Genomic DNA, 19080 nt, shown 5'->3' on the forward strand with positions numbered 1-19080 from the left:
TGTCTCCAAAAAAAAAAAAAAAAAAAAAATTACTTGGTCATGGTGGCACATGCCTGTAGTCCCAGCTACTTGGGAGGCTGAGGTGGGAGGATCACCTGAGCCCAGGAGGTCAAGGCTGCAGTGAGCTGTTTTTAAATGATTCAGTGGAAATTCTCTTTGTCAGTGCTACCATGCTTTATTTGTAACTAATTTACCAAACCCAGCATGTTAGGCGTTTATTTCACTTTCTGAAGTATTCCTTTGTTTACCTTTTTAAAAGTAGAGTCAGTCCCAAGGCCCAAGGGGTGTTTAAACTTAGCTTACATTTCATATAGAAATGATACTATTTTATTCTAACATAAAATGTTTCGTAAAATAGAACATATTAACCATACCTCAGATATGTTTCCACCTCCTGTCTAATTAACGTAACTCAAGATTCCCAGAACATTTCTACATGGGAAAAATTTGAAAAAAGTAAATCTGTTAATTGAATAAATAGTTCTATAGTCTAGCAATATAACTTTAGGATTTACATAAGAGAATGAAAGTCAGAATGATATTTTATGGCATTAAATAAATTTATTTCTCTCCATATCAACATCCAAAGTTTATTAGGAATTTATATAAATAATAATAAAAGCAATAGGACCTAACATTTAATGAGTGCTTACTGTGTCAAATACCATTCTAAACAGTTTACATGTATTCTTATTTATTTTTAAGTACTATATAAATCATAGGCATTGAGCATGCAAATAAATAAATAGTAAGGATATTAGGCATAGATCCACAGATTACACTGGTAGAGTGATTTTGGAAGGCATTTCGGCCATACAGATCTTCAACAAACCCATTGATTTTATGCTTGGGAATTTATTTGAAAAAATAATTCATAAGTTAAGAAAAATATGTAGGCATAAAAGTGTTCAATAAAGTCTTATTTATTATAGTGAAAAATTTGAAAGAGTCTAAATATTCAACAGTAGAATAATAATAAAGTAAATGCTGTATTAACTTGAAGGGAATATATTCTAGCCATAAAATAAAAAATATGTTAAGCTTACAAAATTTATTACAAGTGTAAAAGGAATTCTGTTTTAAGTCTTTGTTTTAGGAGATTATATTACACACACACACATATATATACACACACACATATATATACACACACACATATATATACACACACATATAGAGAGAGAGAGTGTCTACAGTATGCCACGCATTTGATCTTATTACATATATATATATGGTTTGGTTGGACAGTGATGAATTCACTGAAGACCAATCAGTAGTTCATGATTGTCCTTAATGTTTCTATAGACATAAAATTTCTATTGAAATATTTTTATACCACTTATTGCACACTTATTATATATTATCCTGTAATACATTTTATCTTTTTATATGTATGTCCTGTCCCCTAAATTAGGTAGTAAATTTCTTAAGCATAGTGGTCTTACCTGATAGAATGTCTAGCCTACATCAGGTACCCAGCACCATGTTTGCTGCCCGTGACCAGTCAAAGTTCATCATTCTAATCATTGTCACTGATCTGTGTGCTCCTCTTTTGTCCCCCGCCCCTTGTTATCATTCGTTTATAACATATATATAAATATATATATATATGAATACTACATGCAAGGCACTTTATTGGGAATACAGTGCACTCAAATTGAAAGCCACTAGATGGAATGAGAGAACAATAAAATAATTTGGGTATGATATGGTGAAAGTGAGGTATAAGGATGTTTAATCTGACAATTCAGTGTAGTTTCACTTCTGTAAGCAGGGCATAAACTGTTAGGCCTAAGAATAGGATTGAATCTTTTCTTAATACATTTTTCAGTGTAACATACATGTTGCTTCCTCTTACTACAAGAGTTCACAAAAACAGATGAATCTCTTATGATGTAGATGGTTTCAAATGTGCATATATATAGCTAACATTTATTTTTAACTAACATTATTGAGTGTCTACAGTATGCCAAGCATTTGATCTTATTACATTTTTTCTTACCAAAATTCTATAGCAAAGTTGTTATCATCTCCAGTTTGCAAATTAGGAAATAGAGATTCATGGAAGATTAAATTATTTACCTGGGGTTATACTAGGAAGTAAAAGTCAGAACCAAATACTCTGATTCCTCTACTGAGGGAAAGTTTAAACATGTACCTTTTGTTGATACATGATTGTTTTGAAAATTACTTTTTCTCTGATTTTTTTTTTGCATTCTTTTTAGTGCGAGTAATTTTGAATATAGGATTTAGCATTTTCTTAGCAATTTCTTGCTTAGAAAATTTCTTAGCATTTTCTTGGCATTTCTTCTTGGTAAGTTTCTGTTTTGTTTCCTTTTTGTTAGTCACCCTTACTTCATCCCCAATCCGAGGAGCAGGAGATGGAATGGAAACTGAGGAGCCACCTAAATCTGTTGAAGTTACCTCTGGAGTCCAATCTAGAAAGCATCATAGTCTTCAGAGTCCATGGAAGAAAGCAGTTCCATCAGAGAGCCCAGGAGTTCTTCAGCTAGGGAAAATGCTCACTGAAAAAGCAATGGAAGTTGAAGCTGTGAGAATATTAGTTCCCAAAGCTGCTATAACTCACGATATCCCCAAAAAAAACACAAAGGTTAAGTCTCTGGGACATCATAAAGGAGAATTCCTTGGTCAGTCAGAGGGAGTTATAGAACCTAATAAGGAACTCTCAGAAGTAAAGAATGTATTAGAAAAGCTCAAGAATTCTGAAAGAAGGTTACTACAGGACAAAGAAGGTCTTTCAAACCAGCTCCGTGTACAGACAGAGGTAAGAACAGCCTTAATTGATATAATGAGTGCTACTCTTTACGTCTGGACCTTTTGAATCTGCATGTTAGAAAACTACATTTCTTTATGGGAATGTCATTTATCCTAGCTTGTCATTTCTCTAAAACGCTTCCTCTTAAATTTCTCATTCTCTCTCAGTTCTCTAGAGATACTTTATATTGGGAACTTATACTCTAAACCTCATTGAAGATGGAGGTGTGAGGTGCTTTGGACAAGACCACCAATAAGTTATAAAAGTAGGTTACAATTATAAACTGCCAGACCAAATATTGACCAAGTCAGGCGTAGTAATTGACCAGCAGTCCTTGTTTTAAGGATCCATAAATTTCAAGTATTTTTGCCTGTGTGTACAGGATACTTGGAATAAAGAGAATGGTGGTATAACTTACTGTGTCTTCATTGTAAATGAAAAAAATCTGTATTGCTTAAGTGTGTTGCTTTAATCTTTGCATCTTAGTAAAAATTGCCTTGCCCCCTTGTTTCTCTATTAGACCATACATCTTTTGACTAGATACAAGTCTTCATAAGTGAGACCATGGTTAGTGGTTCTTATCCAAATAATTTTTAAATAACTAGTTTCTCATTACAAAATGTAGTACAAATTTATGTTGTAAAAATTTTAGAAAATACAGAAAAACACAATGAAAATAGTGCCACCTGAATCATTTCATCCAGCTATACCTGCATAACCATATACATTGAGTTCACTTAGTGTTATAACCCACTTTTTTCAGTTATTAGTGTTCTGCCATGTCACAGAATATTCTATTACAGTGTCATTATTAATAGCAACAGTGTTCTTCAATAGCTATACCATATACCAATACCCATTATTGGATATCTGTTTTAATTTTTTGCTGTTTTCAATAATGATGTAAAGAACATACTTAGAAACATACTGGATTACTTCCTTTGCTTTAGTTTTTAAAAGTAATTTCTTAGGATGCAATAGACTAACTTATACATATTGAATAAAAAACATAAGACATTCTAAGTCATGTTTTTTATCAAAATGTATTGGTTTTGTTTTAATTTTTTTTCCTTTAAGTGTTGACTGGAACTATTTGTTATTTTCATAATGATTTTTACTCTTATTACAAGAAGCTCAGTTTATTACCACATGGACTGTGGATATAGATGTATAGAGAGTAGTGGAGAGATATGGTTTGTATATCATACAGAACTTAAATATTTAATTTTACTTTTTGATAGAGGCTTTAAGTCATGGAGGTCCAAAATTACACAGAAACACAGTCTCTTTTTGTTAATTTTGTTACATTAAAGTTAGTGATATTACTTTGAGCTTGTTGTATTGATTATGTTCTCTTCTAGGTAAATCGTGAGTTAAAAAAGTTACTGGTGGCTTCTGTTGGGGATGATCTTCAGTATCACTTTGAACGTCTAGCCCGTGAGAAAAATCAGCTTATTTTAGAAAATGAAGCCCTAGGTCGAAACACAGCTCAGCTTTCTGAACAGTTAGAACGTATGTCAATACAGTGTGATGTATGGCGAAGTAAATTCCTTGCAAGCAGGTATTTTCTACAGCAAATAGTGTTTCATTTCCTAGGTTTTGCTCCATCAGGTTTTTGATCTATAACACAAGAAAGTAGATGGTAATGTGAAAATTTCTGACTAAGGTCATCAAAGTACTTCATTTAAGACGTGGACTCTCTCTCCTCTGGATAGTCACACAGTCTTCCTAAATGGAGAAGTGATATAAGGATCATCCCTTATTCCCGAGTTCTAGTTTACTGTATAGTAAAAATACAGTGTTTAAGACCGAAACAAAACTGTAAATTCAGACGTCTAGTAAACATTGAAATCACAAAAAGCCAAACTAAATTATTTTTCTCCGTTCAAATATTTGAACTCCCTAAGATAATATTATTCATTCTAAATGCTCTCTTCTCATGGTTCTTTTAACTATATAATAAAGCTTCTCAACCTTTTTCTCTCCATGCACAAATAGAAAATCATAACATTTTTATGACATACTGGATGAGGCTACTCTCATATGGCGGCAAAAATGCCGGGGTCCTCATCCAGGCCTCTCGACACACTGGTGGTTGGGAAACTCTGCTATATAGTATGATTCTTTGTTTAGCCCCTCCCTGCCTCAATTTACAGTTACCGGATAACAAGATCTGGATGTTATCCATCTGTGTATTTCTGGTACTTAGCAAAATACTTTACAGAGTATGTTTAATAACTGTTGATTTAAATTGAATCATCTGGAGATTTCTCACAAAACAGCCATAGGTTTACAGGGTGTATTTGAAGAACCATTGATTGTGATGAATACATTTTTAGGAAAATGTTTTTTTCATGTCTTAATATCTCTGACACTTTTTAGTAGTTGTTCACTCTCTTAACAGTCTTTCATTTATCTCCTAATTGTGCTAGTTCATTATGCTATTTGGAAAAATGAACTATTTATTCACTTAGAATGAAAGTTAATTGAGTTGATTCTTACTGAACATTTTTTAAGAGGCAAATCATGCATATATTATACAAATTACTGCAATATGCAACTTTTTAACATCTTGATCAACACCAATAATAACATTTCATTAAATTTTTAAATAAAAATTAAATACGATTTTATTGGTATTTTAATTGATGTAATCTTCTAATGTCAAAATTGTTTTCATTTTGAGGAATTTGGTAGTAACTGCAGTCTCAGACTTAAATTTTAATTTTGAATTTTTCAGCTGATTAACCATACTTGAACATTTTGCTTCAATTGCATCAACAGAAAATTGGTTAAATAAAATGTTGTGTATCCAATCAGTAGAAAACATGAAGCTAATTTTTGAAAAAAGGGAATGAGATAGCTCTATATGTGCTAATATGGAAAAGTCTCTAAGATAAATTATTAAATGAAAAACTAAGATTTAGAAAAGTGCGTATTCAGTATCTCTTTTTGTAAATAAAATGGATAAATTTATTTTTAACACATATGTATATGTTGAAACATACATAAAGTATTTTTTTTGAGAAGTGTAAAAAAACCTTGTTGGCTTCATGTAAAAGAAAGATAGGGATGCTGGGCATGAGGAAAGACTTTATATATAAAGTCTTTTTATATCAGTATTTTTCTGAGGGCAAAGAGGTAATTGAGTGTAAGAAGATAATTTAGTTTTGTTTGCCTCTTTAAGTTTTTCTGTGTTTAAAAACATTTAATAATTTTTTCTTTCAAATTTTGGTCAATCTAGAGTAAGATTGAGATGTACTCCAAAAGTCATTGTATAGGAAAGTTGAATAACTTTTGCCTTTGTCATTGTCTCAATGAATATTTTAACTGAATCCTTTTAATGAACTCTAAGCTCATAAACATTTTTAGTGTTCTTCAGTCAAAATTTAAAAACTGTGAAGTAACTATACTACGTTAAATCTTTGTTAGCTTCTGAAAGTGACAGTCACAAAGTAGTATATTCAATTTTTTACACTGTATTACTGTCAGCAAATTTATATGTAAGATTTTAATCTTTTTCAGGGTAATGGCAGATGAGTTAACCAACTCAAGAGCAGTTTTACAGCGTCAAAACCGTGATGCACACGGGGCTATACAGGATCTCCTAAGTGAACGGGAACAGTTTCGTCAAGAAATGATAGCTACCCAGAAGTATGGCACTTGTTTACATTCTGAACTCTTCTGCTTTCTCCTGCAAATTATGTTATTGTACTTTTGTGTTTGTTTGTTTGTTTGTTTTTGTTTTTGGTGTGTCTACATTTGATAACTTACTGAGCATATACTTTTAGTAGCATTTTAAAATAGATGCTCTGGGAGGGAGGAGGACTAAAAATATAGAAGGCATGCTTTTCACATTCTTAATTGGGGAAATAATTAGTTATGTCTGTATTAGAAGGATTCTCTGGATTTAAAAGCAATTGCTGGTTAGAGTTGTAGTCATACAGTTTTTGGTAGAAGCCAAGGAGTGTACCTGTCTCTCCTGTGGAAGGAGATATTTTTGAAGACTTCCTGCAGTATTAGAGCTTGTTTTCATGTCCATATACTCCAGAACTATCAAAATTGATGGTCTTCCTTAAAAGCCTTTTGCATTTTTATGTAGTTGATTTATTACAGATAGAATCAGTAAGTGTCAAAGAGCAAATTATAGGGGACACTAGAAGAAAGAACACACAAGAAACCTCTAGCCAGTTTAATCGGGAAAAAAAGAGAAGATATACATTACCGGTATCAGGAATGAAGGGGGGGGTACAATATAGACTCTATACACATAAAAAAGATAATACAGAAATGTTATGAACAAATCCATGTCAATAAATTCAGTAATTTAGATGAAATGGACAAACTCCATGAAAAACAAACTACCAAAGGTTACTCAAGAACAAGTAGATAACCTGAATAGCCCTAACCTGTTAAAACAAATATAATTTATAGTTAAAAATTAAATATTTTCCAGTAAAGGAAATTCCAGGTCTAGATGGATTCACTGATGAATGCTAGTAAACATCTAAGGAAGACAAAAAACCAAATTTACAAAAATTATTCTAGAAAATAGAAGAGAAGGAAACAATTTCCAACTCATTTCATGAGGCCAGCATTATCTTGATACCAGAACCATTAGCCAAAAACCACCAACTAATATCTCTAATTGACATAAATGCAAAAATCCTTAACAGAATTTTAGTGAATCAAATCCAACAATACATAAAAAGTTTCATACATTATGACCAAGTAAAGTGAATCCCAGGAATTATAGATTGATTTAGCATTCAAGAATCAATTAATGTAACTCACCAAAAAAGAAAAACTGTATGAATATCTCCATAGTTTCACAAATTATGTAAGTAGTTCCTATACTAAAAGGTGAGAACGAAAAGAAGTACTATTTATTAAATGATTTTCAGGCAACAACCTAGTAGATTAACATATGCTTTCTGTAGTCTAACTTACTGGACTAAGACATCCAAATTTATGGAACTCTGAGAGAGAAAGGGATCAGGGAAAGATGTTACATAATTTCAAAAATATTTTTATTACTTATTTACTATTATTAATTTTTACATTTTGCTCTCTTACTAATGTCCAGTGTTCATGTGTGTTCTATGCAGATTATTGGAGGAGCTCTTAGTCTCTTTGCAATGGGGAAGACAGCAAACTTACTCCCCTAGTGTACAACCCCACAGCACAGCAGAGCTAGCATTAACAAATCACAAGTTGGCAAAAGCAGTAAATTCTCATCTTCTGGGAAATGTTGGCACTAACAATCAAAAAAAGATTCCATCAACAGTTGAATTCTGCAGCACTCCAGCTGAGAAAATGGCTGAAACGGTAAAATATTTTCTCTTTTGTGATCTGTGGAACTTCTAAGACTGTCCTCTTACTGAAAGGTGACATATTATCATGGAAAGTGTTTGGCATTAGGAATTAGGAAATGTGGGATCTAAACCACTCATGCTATTGAGTGTGTTTTCTTGGAGGAAATTATTTCCTCTTCTGAACTTTAATATTTTCTAACACTACTATTCTATTTTTAAGGACAAAAAAAGTAATTGTTTTGAAAGAGGTCCTGTGTTTTAGCTATTGAGTCACTGATAACCCTTTCCTTGAGTTCATTTTGATATAAAAACCACTGCGTAGAATTTTTAATGTAGTAGATTAAATCAGTATATTAATAGATTAGATTACTTCTGATCTAAGCAATTACTTAATTCCCACATATAGATGGAAATGTATCAAGTACTACGGAACAGATAGTATAGTCCTGGAAGAATTCAAGGTCCATGCAGCTGGCTTGTCAAATACTCATCTCACATTTCTGTGACAACAACCAAGTTCACCTTCATTACAGCTCCCATGTCCCCATCCTGGGTCACTGCCAGTCGCCGTAACTTTTGCACTATTAAAATCTTCAACTCAACATCTCTCTCTCTCTCTGTGATCTGTGATCTCAACTTTTTTTCTTTCCAACTCTGATTCTTCATTCTGACTCTCTGGATGTGAACACATCTTTGATCACATAATTGTTTTTATTCCCTCGCTCCTTGTGTTTTTTTCTGTATCTCATCAGCTCACTCTTCTAGTTTCTCGTCCGGCTTTAGCTTGCCTAGACTCTATTCATAAGTGCCTTACTGCCTTATCTTCCTCTCCGAGTACGCTGAAAACCCCAGTCCTGTGTCAGTTCAGCTGTTTGTCTTTTTGTTTCAGTACCCGTCAAATACTACCTCACATTCAGCAGATGACTTTCCTTCCTAATCCACAGAAGAAAAAGGGGACAGAGGCAGAAAACTGCCTGAAGGTCTCATTTGATATCTAGAAGCCTATCTCTATGGCAGCATACATTTCTCTGAGAGGAAAAGGTGTCCTTCCTCTTCTAACCATACCTCCCCTCTAGGCTCTGGCTTCCCCCTCAACAGTTATTCTTTCTCTGTGTTGGTTCTTTCCTTTTGGCTTAAGAACATGTCCAAGCATCATTCATCTAAAAAAGAAAAATCTTCCCTCTATTGTAAGATCTCCGGATATGGCTTCATCATCTTCCCTTCACATCCAAGAATCTTGGACAAGTTGTCCATACATGTTTGTATTTACACACCATCCATTCCTCAATTACTACCATCACTTAAATCTGTAGACTTCCTGCCCCACTATTCTCAGTAAGTACTCTTAAAAAGGTCATGAACATTTACTATCATATTATACTGTATCGAGCATTCCTTCCTTGAAACTCCCTTGACCTTTGTAACATCACTCTTTCTTGGCCCTCTCTGAACTCTTCTTCATAGACATTTTTCCTCCTTTAGATGTTGATGTTTCATAGAAATCTGTTTTCACCTTTTCAAAATCCCTTCATTTCCTGAACACCGTACCCTTGCAATGATTCACTACTTTTGTGATCATTCTTTCTAAGTGTTTGAGGGGAGGGGCATCCTCTTCCTATGACCCCTCTTGAGCTTTCTTAACATAACATACTTTCTGTATTCTCTTGGTGTTATTCTGTTACCATAGCTTTATGCTTGTGACTCTTCTATCTCAGACTTTTTCTGAGTCTGACAGATTTATATCCAGCCAGGCATTTCCATCTACTTGTTTCACAGATGACTAAAAATAGAACCTCTTTTCTCCTTGCTTTTGCATTTGTACACCCCCCCCCCCCGCAAAATCTCCTCCTTTTCCTGTACTCCCTGTCTTGATGAATTATACCTACTCTACAGTGCTGTTTTCAGATTTCCATAAAGAACACATATAAAGCCTGTAGCAGTTTCCAACATATTGTAATTTCTCAATAAATGGTGGCTATCATTTTTACTATTTCCTTCATTCCCCTAGTCCTGTTGATTTTACAGATCTTACCAGTTTTTTTCTAATTTATCCCCTCTCAAGTTCAAACAGCTGACTTCCAGCCTAGCCCACTGCAGTTGCCTCCTCACTGATACCCTGCCCTGCTTCTTAGCTGCTCCTGCCCTCCCACTACTGCCAGAGAGTTATTTCAGAAGGCAATTTCAGTCATCAAACAGCTCCCAGTTTCCCTCATTATTGAATCAGAATTCATTCATACTGTATAGAAGGCTTTTTATAATCTTTTTTCCATCTCCCCTTCTCAAGAATCATTTCCCAAGTGTCACTACCCACTGCATTTCACATTCCAGCAGGCTTTAACCACTTTTCATGATGCACATAGGCCGTTGTATCTCGTGCCTCTGTACATACTTTTTCTTGTCTAGACTGCCTTCTCCACACCTCTTTTGTTGCCCAACCTCTATACCACCTTTAAGAACCTGCCTTCTCTGAATCTTGCTGGCAATCTGAAGTGTTCCTTCTCCAGCCTTCCATTGTACTTTGCACTTATATCTATAATTGCCCTTTACCATATTAAATTATAATAGTTTGATTTTCCATCCCTCTCCCAAACTGTAAACTCCTAAAGGGCTGGGGACTTTGTGTTTTTATGTTTCCTCAAGGTCTAGCATAATCCTTTGCACATAGTAAGTGCTCAGCTACTTACTGAATGAGTCAGTACCTAAAATTAATCATTTTTATCCAAAACTTTGTTTCTCCTTTTCTCTTTGTTGGGAAATTGTGTCACTGCCTACTTAGTTGCTGCCAGTAGCATTTGGTGTAGTTGACCACTCCCTCTTTCTTGAAATACTCTTTCCTAGGTTTATATAACCTTATACCGTACAGGCTTTTCTCTTTTATCCATCCATTTTATTTCACTAGACCATGTTAGGTATCCTCAGGGCTTGATTTAGATCCCCTTCTTCTCCCAGTCTTTTATCCACCACATTTTCCTATTCAACAAAACTGACAGCCCTTCTTCCTTAGTGTCTCTTAAACTTTTCAGTCCCATTGCTTCAAGGTACCATCATTTCTTAGCTAGATTATTACAATAACCTCCCTTTTTCTGTTCTTCTTATGTCTGCTTATGCATACTGCTTCCTCCATCCCCCATACTGTGTATAGAATGATCTCTCTGAAAGGCACCCTGCATAAAATCCTTCCCCATCACTTTCAGGCTAAAATACAGAAACCTTTCTGTTCATATTAGTGTGTCAGTCTCCTGCTCCTGAATTCCCTTAGCATTTTGTTTCACTCTCTCTCTCTAAAGACCTGCAATGTAATAACATCTTTATAGTATTTGAGAACTTATTTTCTCTTCTAAATTTATAAACAACGTTAAGGTAAGCCCTTCATCTTTGCTTATCCTCTAGCACCAAACCAAATTCCATAAAAATAGAAGGATCTCAAAAACTAAATTGAAAAAGCAGTCTAGTTGAAAAATAGAGGTGCTAAAGTAAGTTGATGGCTCTTAAATAATGCCAGGACATTCTTAGAGTAGTGATGGCTCTTTGGGTTTGGTGGTAACTTAGAAGGGAAAAAAAAAATCTGCAGGACCACATAACCACTAGGGAAACAGGCATCACCAGCCATTCCAGAAAGCTGCTTTGAACAAGCCTTATATAAGAAAGAGAGAAAGCACTTTTCCCAATTCATTTCACAATTCTTTCCAATTGCAGTGCTTGTTACCTTTGTACCATAACCCAAACACATCATGTGGTGATGATTAGGAAAATATGAACATGTGAATCGAGAGCTGTGAGCCAGGCACGTTATCCTTGCCCTTAACTGGAGAACTTTTTTCAGCTCAAGAGTTCCTGTTTTGGGTCTCAGTAAAGGAGACAGATTAGGAAAAATCAGAGAAGAAGAATTAGGAGAGCATTGTGTTGTGGAATCCAGGAAACAAAAACATGGCTGTAATCATAAAATACTGCATATAAATTAGAAAAAGAGAAATGAAAAGCCATTGATACTATAAATGAAAAGTTATCAAGGATTTTGAAATATCATTTCCATAGAAGAATGGATCCTTCTATTTTTATGGAATTTGGTTTGGTGCTAGAGGATAAGCAAAGATGAAGGGCTTACTTTAACATTGTTTATAAATTTAGAAGAGAAAGTAAGTTCTCAAATACTAAAGATGTTATTACATTACAGGTCTTTAGAGAGAGAGAGAAACAAAATGCTAAGGGAATTCAGGAGCAGGAGACTGACACACTAATATGAACAGAAAGGTTTCTGTATTTTAGCCTGAAAAATATAGAAATCTTGATTCTGAGCAGTTGAATGAAAGATTGAAGAGGGGAAGTAGGAAGTCCATTTTGGTTAAGGAAAAAAAAAATTGACATCACTTAATGATATAATTGACATATAAAAAAACTGACATCACTTAATGATATAACCTCATTTTCTTCTCTGTTTTCCTGCTTTCCTACCAATATCTGTGAAACATTAATGTCATCATTTAAAAACATATGTAACCTAGATAATCTAGTAATTAGACATCAATGTTAAATTTACAGCTTAAGAAAGGAAGTAAGTTGTCTTTTCAATCAGATTCGTCATTCGGTTTTTATAAGTTACATATTAATGAAGTGGAACTTTATAGGTAGGTATACATCAATGAAATCATAGGCTTTTACTATCTATATTGCATACTTCTGACATGATATCTTATTTTCCTTAGGTTCTAAGAATTTTAGATCCAGTTACCTGTACAGAGAGTTCACCAGATAATCCATTTTTTGAGTCTTCATCAACCACCTTACTTGCTGCAAAGAAAAATATTGGACGATTTCATCCCTATACTAGATATGAAAACATAACTTTTAATTGCTGCAATCACTGCCAGGGAGAACTGATTGCCCTTTAACAGTCAATATGTTGGAGGCATGCTAAGGTACTTGCTCATTACCCAAGAGTCATTATTATTTGGGAACTGGGGTTCTTACAATGCTAGAAGTAATATCACTTCCTATCTACAAAATGTATACACCCAAAGATGTTTTATGTACTAGACTCCAGATTACCCTTTCTTAATAAATATCTCAGGGTAAGTAAAGAAACTGTATAGATATATTTAAAATAGAGAATACTTTCCAAGCAATACATGATACTTTTCCTAAAAGACTCTAAAAGAAAAAGATTCTGCAACTCTCTTTTAAGCACTAAATTATTGTTTATCTTGCTGGATATTTTATATGAACAGTGTTTATTTAGATGCACTAAAGCAAAGGCAGGCAAACTACAACCATGGGTCAAATATGGCCACACCCATTCATTTGCTATTGTCTAAGTTGCTTTTGCATTACAACTGCAGAGTTGAATAGATGCAGCAGATCCTTTACAGAAAAAGTTTTCTGACCCCAACTCTAAAGTAATTGTAGTAGGAAGCTGGAGGACTTTCTTTCCCTTTATGGTAATTTTTTGAGCTACAGAAGAGCCTTGCAGAAATGGATGAAGGGATTAATCTTTTAAAAATAAATGCTATATGATAAAAAAATATTTTAGAGCCAAATTAACAGGTACTTCAGCAGAACATGCTAATTTTATGCAGGGGATTCTGTATTCGGAATGGACACAATCTGACATATATAAAAGAAATAGATTATTAACTATTGACTCTTATTTAGCAAATGCAACAGACAAGAATATCCAACTTGATATTTATAAAAGGTAGACTTTTTCTAAAACAGTATATAAGCTCAAAGAAAAAAATGCAATCTATCAATTAATATATATTATGTAATATATATTATTGTGTATTTATGATTAGCCATCATAAATGCCCATTGCTTGGCCTTTAACAATAATCACATAATATTTATATCAAATTATACAAATTTGTTGCAGAAGTGCCTGTCAGAGAAATCATCAAAAGACAAACCTGGTCAAATCATAGTAATTGTAATGTCTATGATTTTTTTTTGTCTGACTCATCTGAGTTATATTTAGTTTTCAAGTGGCAATAAATTTATCTACCTTCTTTATTGTGACTATTCCTTTTTTCCCCCAGAATTAGTGCTTTGATTTAGGTCTTTGTCTAGCTTAACTACTTCCAATTGATTCTTCAGCCTTTTCTTTTAGGTTTACTTACTATAAAAGTCTCAGAAGAAAACATAAGGGGAAAGCTTCACGACATTGTATTTGGCAATGATTTTTTTGAATATGACAACAGAAGCACAGGCAACAAAAGAAAAAATAGATAAATTGAATTTCATCAAAATTTCCAATTTTTGTGCATCAAAAGAGGCAGTGAAAAAGCAACACAGAGAATGGGAGAAGATGTTTGCAAATCATATATCTGATAACCGTCTAGTGTCCAGAATATATAAAGCACTCCTACAACTCAACCACCAAAAAACAACCCAATAAAAATTAGCAAAGGGGCTGGGCATGGCGGCTCATGCCTGTAATCCCAGCACTTTGGGAGGCTGAGGTGGACGGATCACCTGAGGCCAGGAGTTCAAGACAAGCCTAGCCAACATGGTGAAACCCCATCTCTACTAAAAATACAAAAAATTAGTTGGCATGGTGGTGGGCGCCTGCAATCCCAGCTACTTGGGAGGCTGAGGCAGATAATTTTTTGAACCTGGGAGGCGGAGGTTGCAGTGAGCAGAGATCACGCCACCACTGCACTTCAGCCTGGGCAACAGAGTGAAACTCTGTCTGAAAAAAAACAAAAAAACAAAAAAACAAAAAATTAGCCGTGCATGGTGGTGGATGCCTGTATTCCCAGCTACTTGAGAGAGTGAGGCAGGCAAATTGCTTGAACCCGGGAGGTGGAGGCTGCAGTGAGCCGAGATCACGCATTGCTCTCCAGCCTGGGCAACGAGAGAAACTTCATCTCAAAAAAAAAAACCAAAAAAAAAATTAGCAAAGGACCTGAATAGACATTTCTCCAAAGAGGACATACAGATGGCCAATAAGCACATCAGAAGATGCTCAACATAACTACTCATTAAGGAAATGCAAATTAATACCACTTCACATCCATTAGGATGGCAATTATCAAAAGAGCAAATTATAAATGTTGTCAAAGATCTGGAGAAATTGGAACCCTTATGCATTGTGTGTGGGAATGTAAAATGTTGAAAACAGTGTGGCAGGTCCTCAAAATATTAAACATACAGTTGCCATATGGCCTAGCAATTCTGCTTCTAGGTAGATTCCCAAAAGAAAGCAGAAACTGGGATAGATATTTGTACAACAGTGTTCACAGCTGCGTTATTCACAATAGCCAAAAGGTGGATATAACCCAGTGTCCATTGATGGATGAATAGATAAACAAAATCTGGTATATACATGTGAAGAAATACTATTCAGCCTTAAAAAGGAATGAAATTTGATGCTACAATGTAGATGAACCTTTATAATATTACACTAAGTAAAATAAGTCAGACACAAAAAGTCAAATATCAAATGATTCCATTTAGATGAATTCCTAAAAGAGACAAATTTGTAGAGACAGAAAGCAGAATAGTGGTTGTCAGGGCCTGGAGAGAGTGTAGAATGGGAAGTTTTTATTTGGTGGTATAGAATTACAGATTGGGATGACAAAAAAGTTCTGGAGATAAACAGTGATGATGATTGTACAACAATGTCAGTCCACTTAATGCTACTGCATTGTACATTTAAAAAATATTTAAAATGGTAAATTTTACACATGTTACAATTTTAAAAAAATTACATACACTCTTGTAACCACAAACTAGTGGCACACTTCTGCAACTGCTGGTTTAACGGTGTCAATAACAATAAAGATAAGAGTTAGTGAGCTAAATTTAAAAAATAAAAAAGATCTCAAATGAGCAATCTAACATAACACCTTAAGGAAATAAAAAAAAGGACAAACTAAACCCAATGTGAGCAGAAGGAAGGAAATTAAGATTAGAGTGCAGACAAATAAAACAGAGAATAGAAAAACAAGAGAGATAATGAAAGAAGTCAAAAGTTAGTTAAAAAGAAAGACCAAATTGACAAATCTGTAGCCATACTAAGAAAAATAAAACACATAAAACTAAAAGCAGAAATGAAAGTGTGGACATTATTAGTAACCTTACATAAAGAAAAACTACACCAATAAACTAGGTAAACTAGTTTACAGACAAATTCCTAGAAAGACATGTACTAGCCCATTCTCATGCTGCAAAAAGAAATAACCTGAGTAATTTATAAAGGAAAGAGGTTTTCAAAAAGGGAGAATTATTCTGAGGCTAGATCATGTGATGCTTTTACAGTGCACTTAAAAAAAATTTTTTTTTTCCACACGAGATTTCTAAGTGTCTAAATTACACTTTTTCTTTAAAAACCCAGAGTAGCTTCTGTTGCAATAGCTATTAATGAAGAAAACAGAATTCAGTCAACCGAGAAGAAAAAAACTTTTGCTCAAAAAGACAAGGTCCTAAGAGAGAAATAAACAGAAACATGAAGGCCTTTTAAATATAAGCATGCACACGTGCACACATACATTTACATATCTTGGATGTTAGCTTTTAATTAAGCTGACCATTGAGCTCCTAAAAATTATATTTTCCTTCCCAGAGGCCTCTCAGCAGAAATGGACCCAATACCTCCCGTTTTTAAGTTTACATGGTATCAAAAGGAGTGAGACAGATACACAAACAAGTGGAGACAAATTTTGGACAACACAAGGGGAGGTGCACTCGGGCAAAACAGATTCAAAACCTGATCTCAATAAAATGCAAAGCGGGTGTATAACCAAGCCTTATTGCTTCCCTTGCCAGTGCCGGACAAATGGCTTAACAAGCCTAGATAGGAAATCAGTAGGCTCCCGGCGGCATACCGTCTGGTTAACTCACCCTTTGAGTTCCTCCGCTCCTGAGCTCCATTCTAACCCAGTAGTGTAAGAGATGTGCACTTTTGAGCACGGGACAGCCTTCAAGAGGGTCCCTGGGAAAATCTCACCTGCAGCTGCTGGGATCCCCCTGAAGACCGTCTCGTTGCAAGCTGCTGGCCGCTAAATGCAGAACCATTCTGTTCTCTCCTGGCTGGCCCACCAAATTTTGTTCCCAGACCAAATTGAGGGTCGTCGGGCTACTGTTTCTCGTGGCCCATAACGAGATGCAAATGAACTGGGGAGGAAGAGAGTTTTCATTTCTGCAACCGGTTACAGGGAGAAGGCCTGGAAATTATTGCCAGACCAACTCAAAATTACAAAGTTTTCCAGAGCTTATATACCTTCTAAGCTGTATGTCCATGTGTAAGTGTGCATTCATCTAAGTGATTAACTTCTTTTAATCTATAACTAAGATCTGAGTCCTGAAGACCTTCCTCTGGAGCCTCAGTAAATTTACTTAATCTAAATGGGTCCAGGTGCTGGGGGGATTACCCTTGTCTACTGCTAAATCACGGAGGTTTGGGGAGTTCCTTCAGACGCCCAATAAACTTGTATGTGGAGGCCTGGGAAGTTTCTTCAGACCCACAATAAAACTTATTTAATCCTAAATGGGCCTTGTGAAGAATTCCTTTATTATTTTGTCATGCTGTAAGGCCCAGGAAAGGCCTAGGCAAAACTCTTGATGGGCTTTTATGTCATCCCAGCCTTCATATAATGGGACTGGCTTTTAATATTTAACTTAACCCCTCAGTCAGTAGTGACACAGTTGTTATGGAGGCCTGCATGAGTGAGGCCTGGCCTGCCACAATCCTGTGTTCATGTATTGAAAGACTGTATTATTAAGATGACAGTACTACCCAAAGCAGTCCACAGATTCACTGAAAGCCCTACCAAAATTCCAAAGGCCTTTTTGCAAAAATGGAAAAGCTGATCTTCAAACTCATATGGAATTGTAAACGTCATGAATAGCCAAAACAATGCAGAAAAGGCCAAAGTTGGAGGACTGACACTTCCCGGTTTCAGAACTTACTATAAAGCTGCAGTGATCTGAACAGTGGGCTGTTGGCACAAGTACAGATGATACTAACATACAGATCAATAGAATAGAATTGAGGCTTCAGAAATAAACCCATACATCTGTGGCCAACTGACTTGCAACAAATGATGCTGCAATAACTGAATGTACACATACAAAAAAAAGTTGGAACCTCTGTGATATTGTGATAGAACAAGAAATACATATCTTGGTCTTATACCAGTTTCCTGACACATAGCTCCTAAAACCCTTGGAACATCCCAAGTCCCCAAGCTGTGAGTGTCTTTGTATGCTAATGAAATGACTAATGGCTGGGGGACCTGAATGGGGGGTAGTTGCCAGGAGGAACCAACCAAGTAATTAGAGAGTAGACCTCCAGGGGAGGGGGAAGTCCTGAAGGTTAAGTTGATCACCAGTAGCCAATGATTTAATCATTCATGCCTTCATAATGAAGCCCCTCACTCCATAAAAACCCAAAAGGTTTAGGACAGCTTTCTAGGTTGCTGAACATGTACAGGTACCGAGAGCACAGAAGCTCCACCACCCTTCCTCCATACTTTGCCCCATGAATCTCTTCAATCTGGCTATTCCTGAGTTGTATCCTTTTAAAAGAGATAAACGTGTTTCTCTGAGTTCTGTAAGCCATTCTAACAAATTAATGTGGAAACTGTAACTGGGGGACCTGTTATTTGCAATTGACGTCCAAAGTAGGGGGCAGTTTCATGGGACTGAGCCTGGGTGTAAGGTCTGCATTAACTCTGGCTAGTGTCAGAATTGAATTGTAGAATACCTAGTTGGTGTCTGCAGAGAATGGGGAAATTGTTTCGTCTTGGGGAAAACAACCTAAACATCTGGTGTTGGAAGTGATGTACTGAGTATTGAGAGTATAGAAGGAAAAACAGTTTGTTTTTTCTTACTCTACCTCACACCATATATAAAAATTAAGTAAAAATGAATCAAACTGGCTGGGTGCAGTAACTCAATAACTCACGCCTGTAATCCCAGCATTTTGGCAGGCTGAAGCAGGTGGATCAGCTGAGGTCAGGAGTTTGAGACCAGCTTGACCAACATGGAGAA

General features: G+C 35.3%; 1 protein-coding gene across 3 annotated transcripts in view; it reads left to right on the top strand.

Annotated features, from left to right (window-relative positions):
* Positions 1-19080, top strand: part of BLZF1 (basic leucine zipper nuclear factor 1) — a 28704-nt gene that overhangs the window by 6446 nt on the left and 3178 nt on the right. For 2 of the 3 annotated variants that reach the window (XM_011979938.1, XM_011979940.1), the window contains 5 exons: positions 2346-2785; positions 4138-4337; positions 6302-6430; positions 7885-8104; positions 12795-14097. In XM_011979938.1, the coding sequence (XP_011835328.1) occupies positions 2346-2785; positions 4138-4337; positions 6302-6430; positions 7885-8104; positions 12795-12980 (1175 nt within the window). In that variant the 3' untranslated portion in view covers positions 12981-14097. Of the gene's footprint in view, positions 1-2345; positions 2786-4137; positions 4338-6301; positions 6431-7884; positions 8105-12794; positions 14098-19080 lie in introns of those variants that run through there. The other variant, XM_011979939.1, reaches the window with a different exon arrangement.

Source organism: Mandrillus leucophaeus, unplaced genomic scaffold (assembly GCF_000951045.1).
Source record: "Mandrillus leucophaeus isolate KB7577 unplaced genomic scaffold, Mleu.le_1.0 Scaffold207, whole genome shotgun sequence".
Classification (NCBI taxonomy): domain Eukaryota; kingdom Metazoa; phylum Chordata; class Mammalia; order Primates; family Cercopithecidae; genus Mandrillus; species Mandrillus leucophaeus.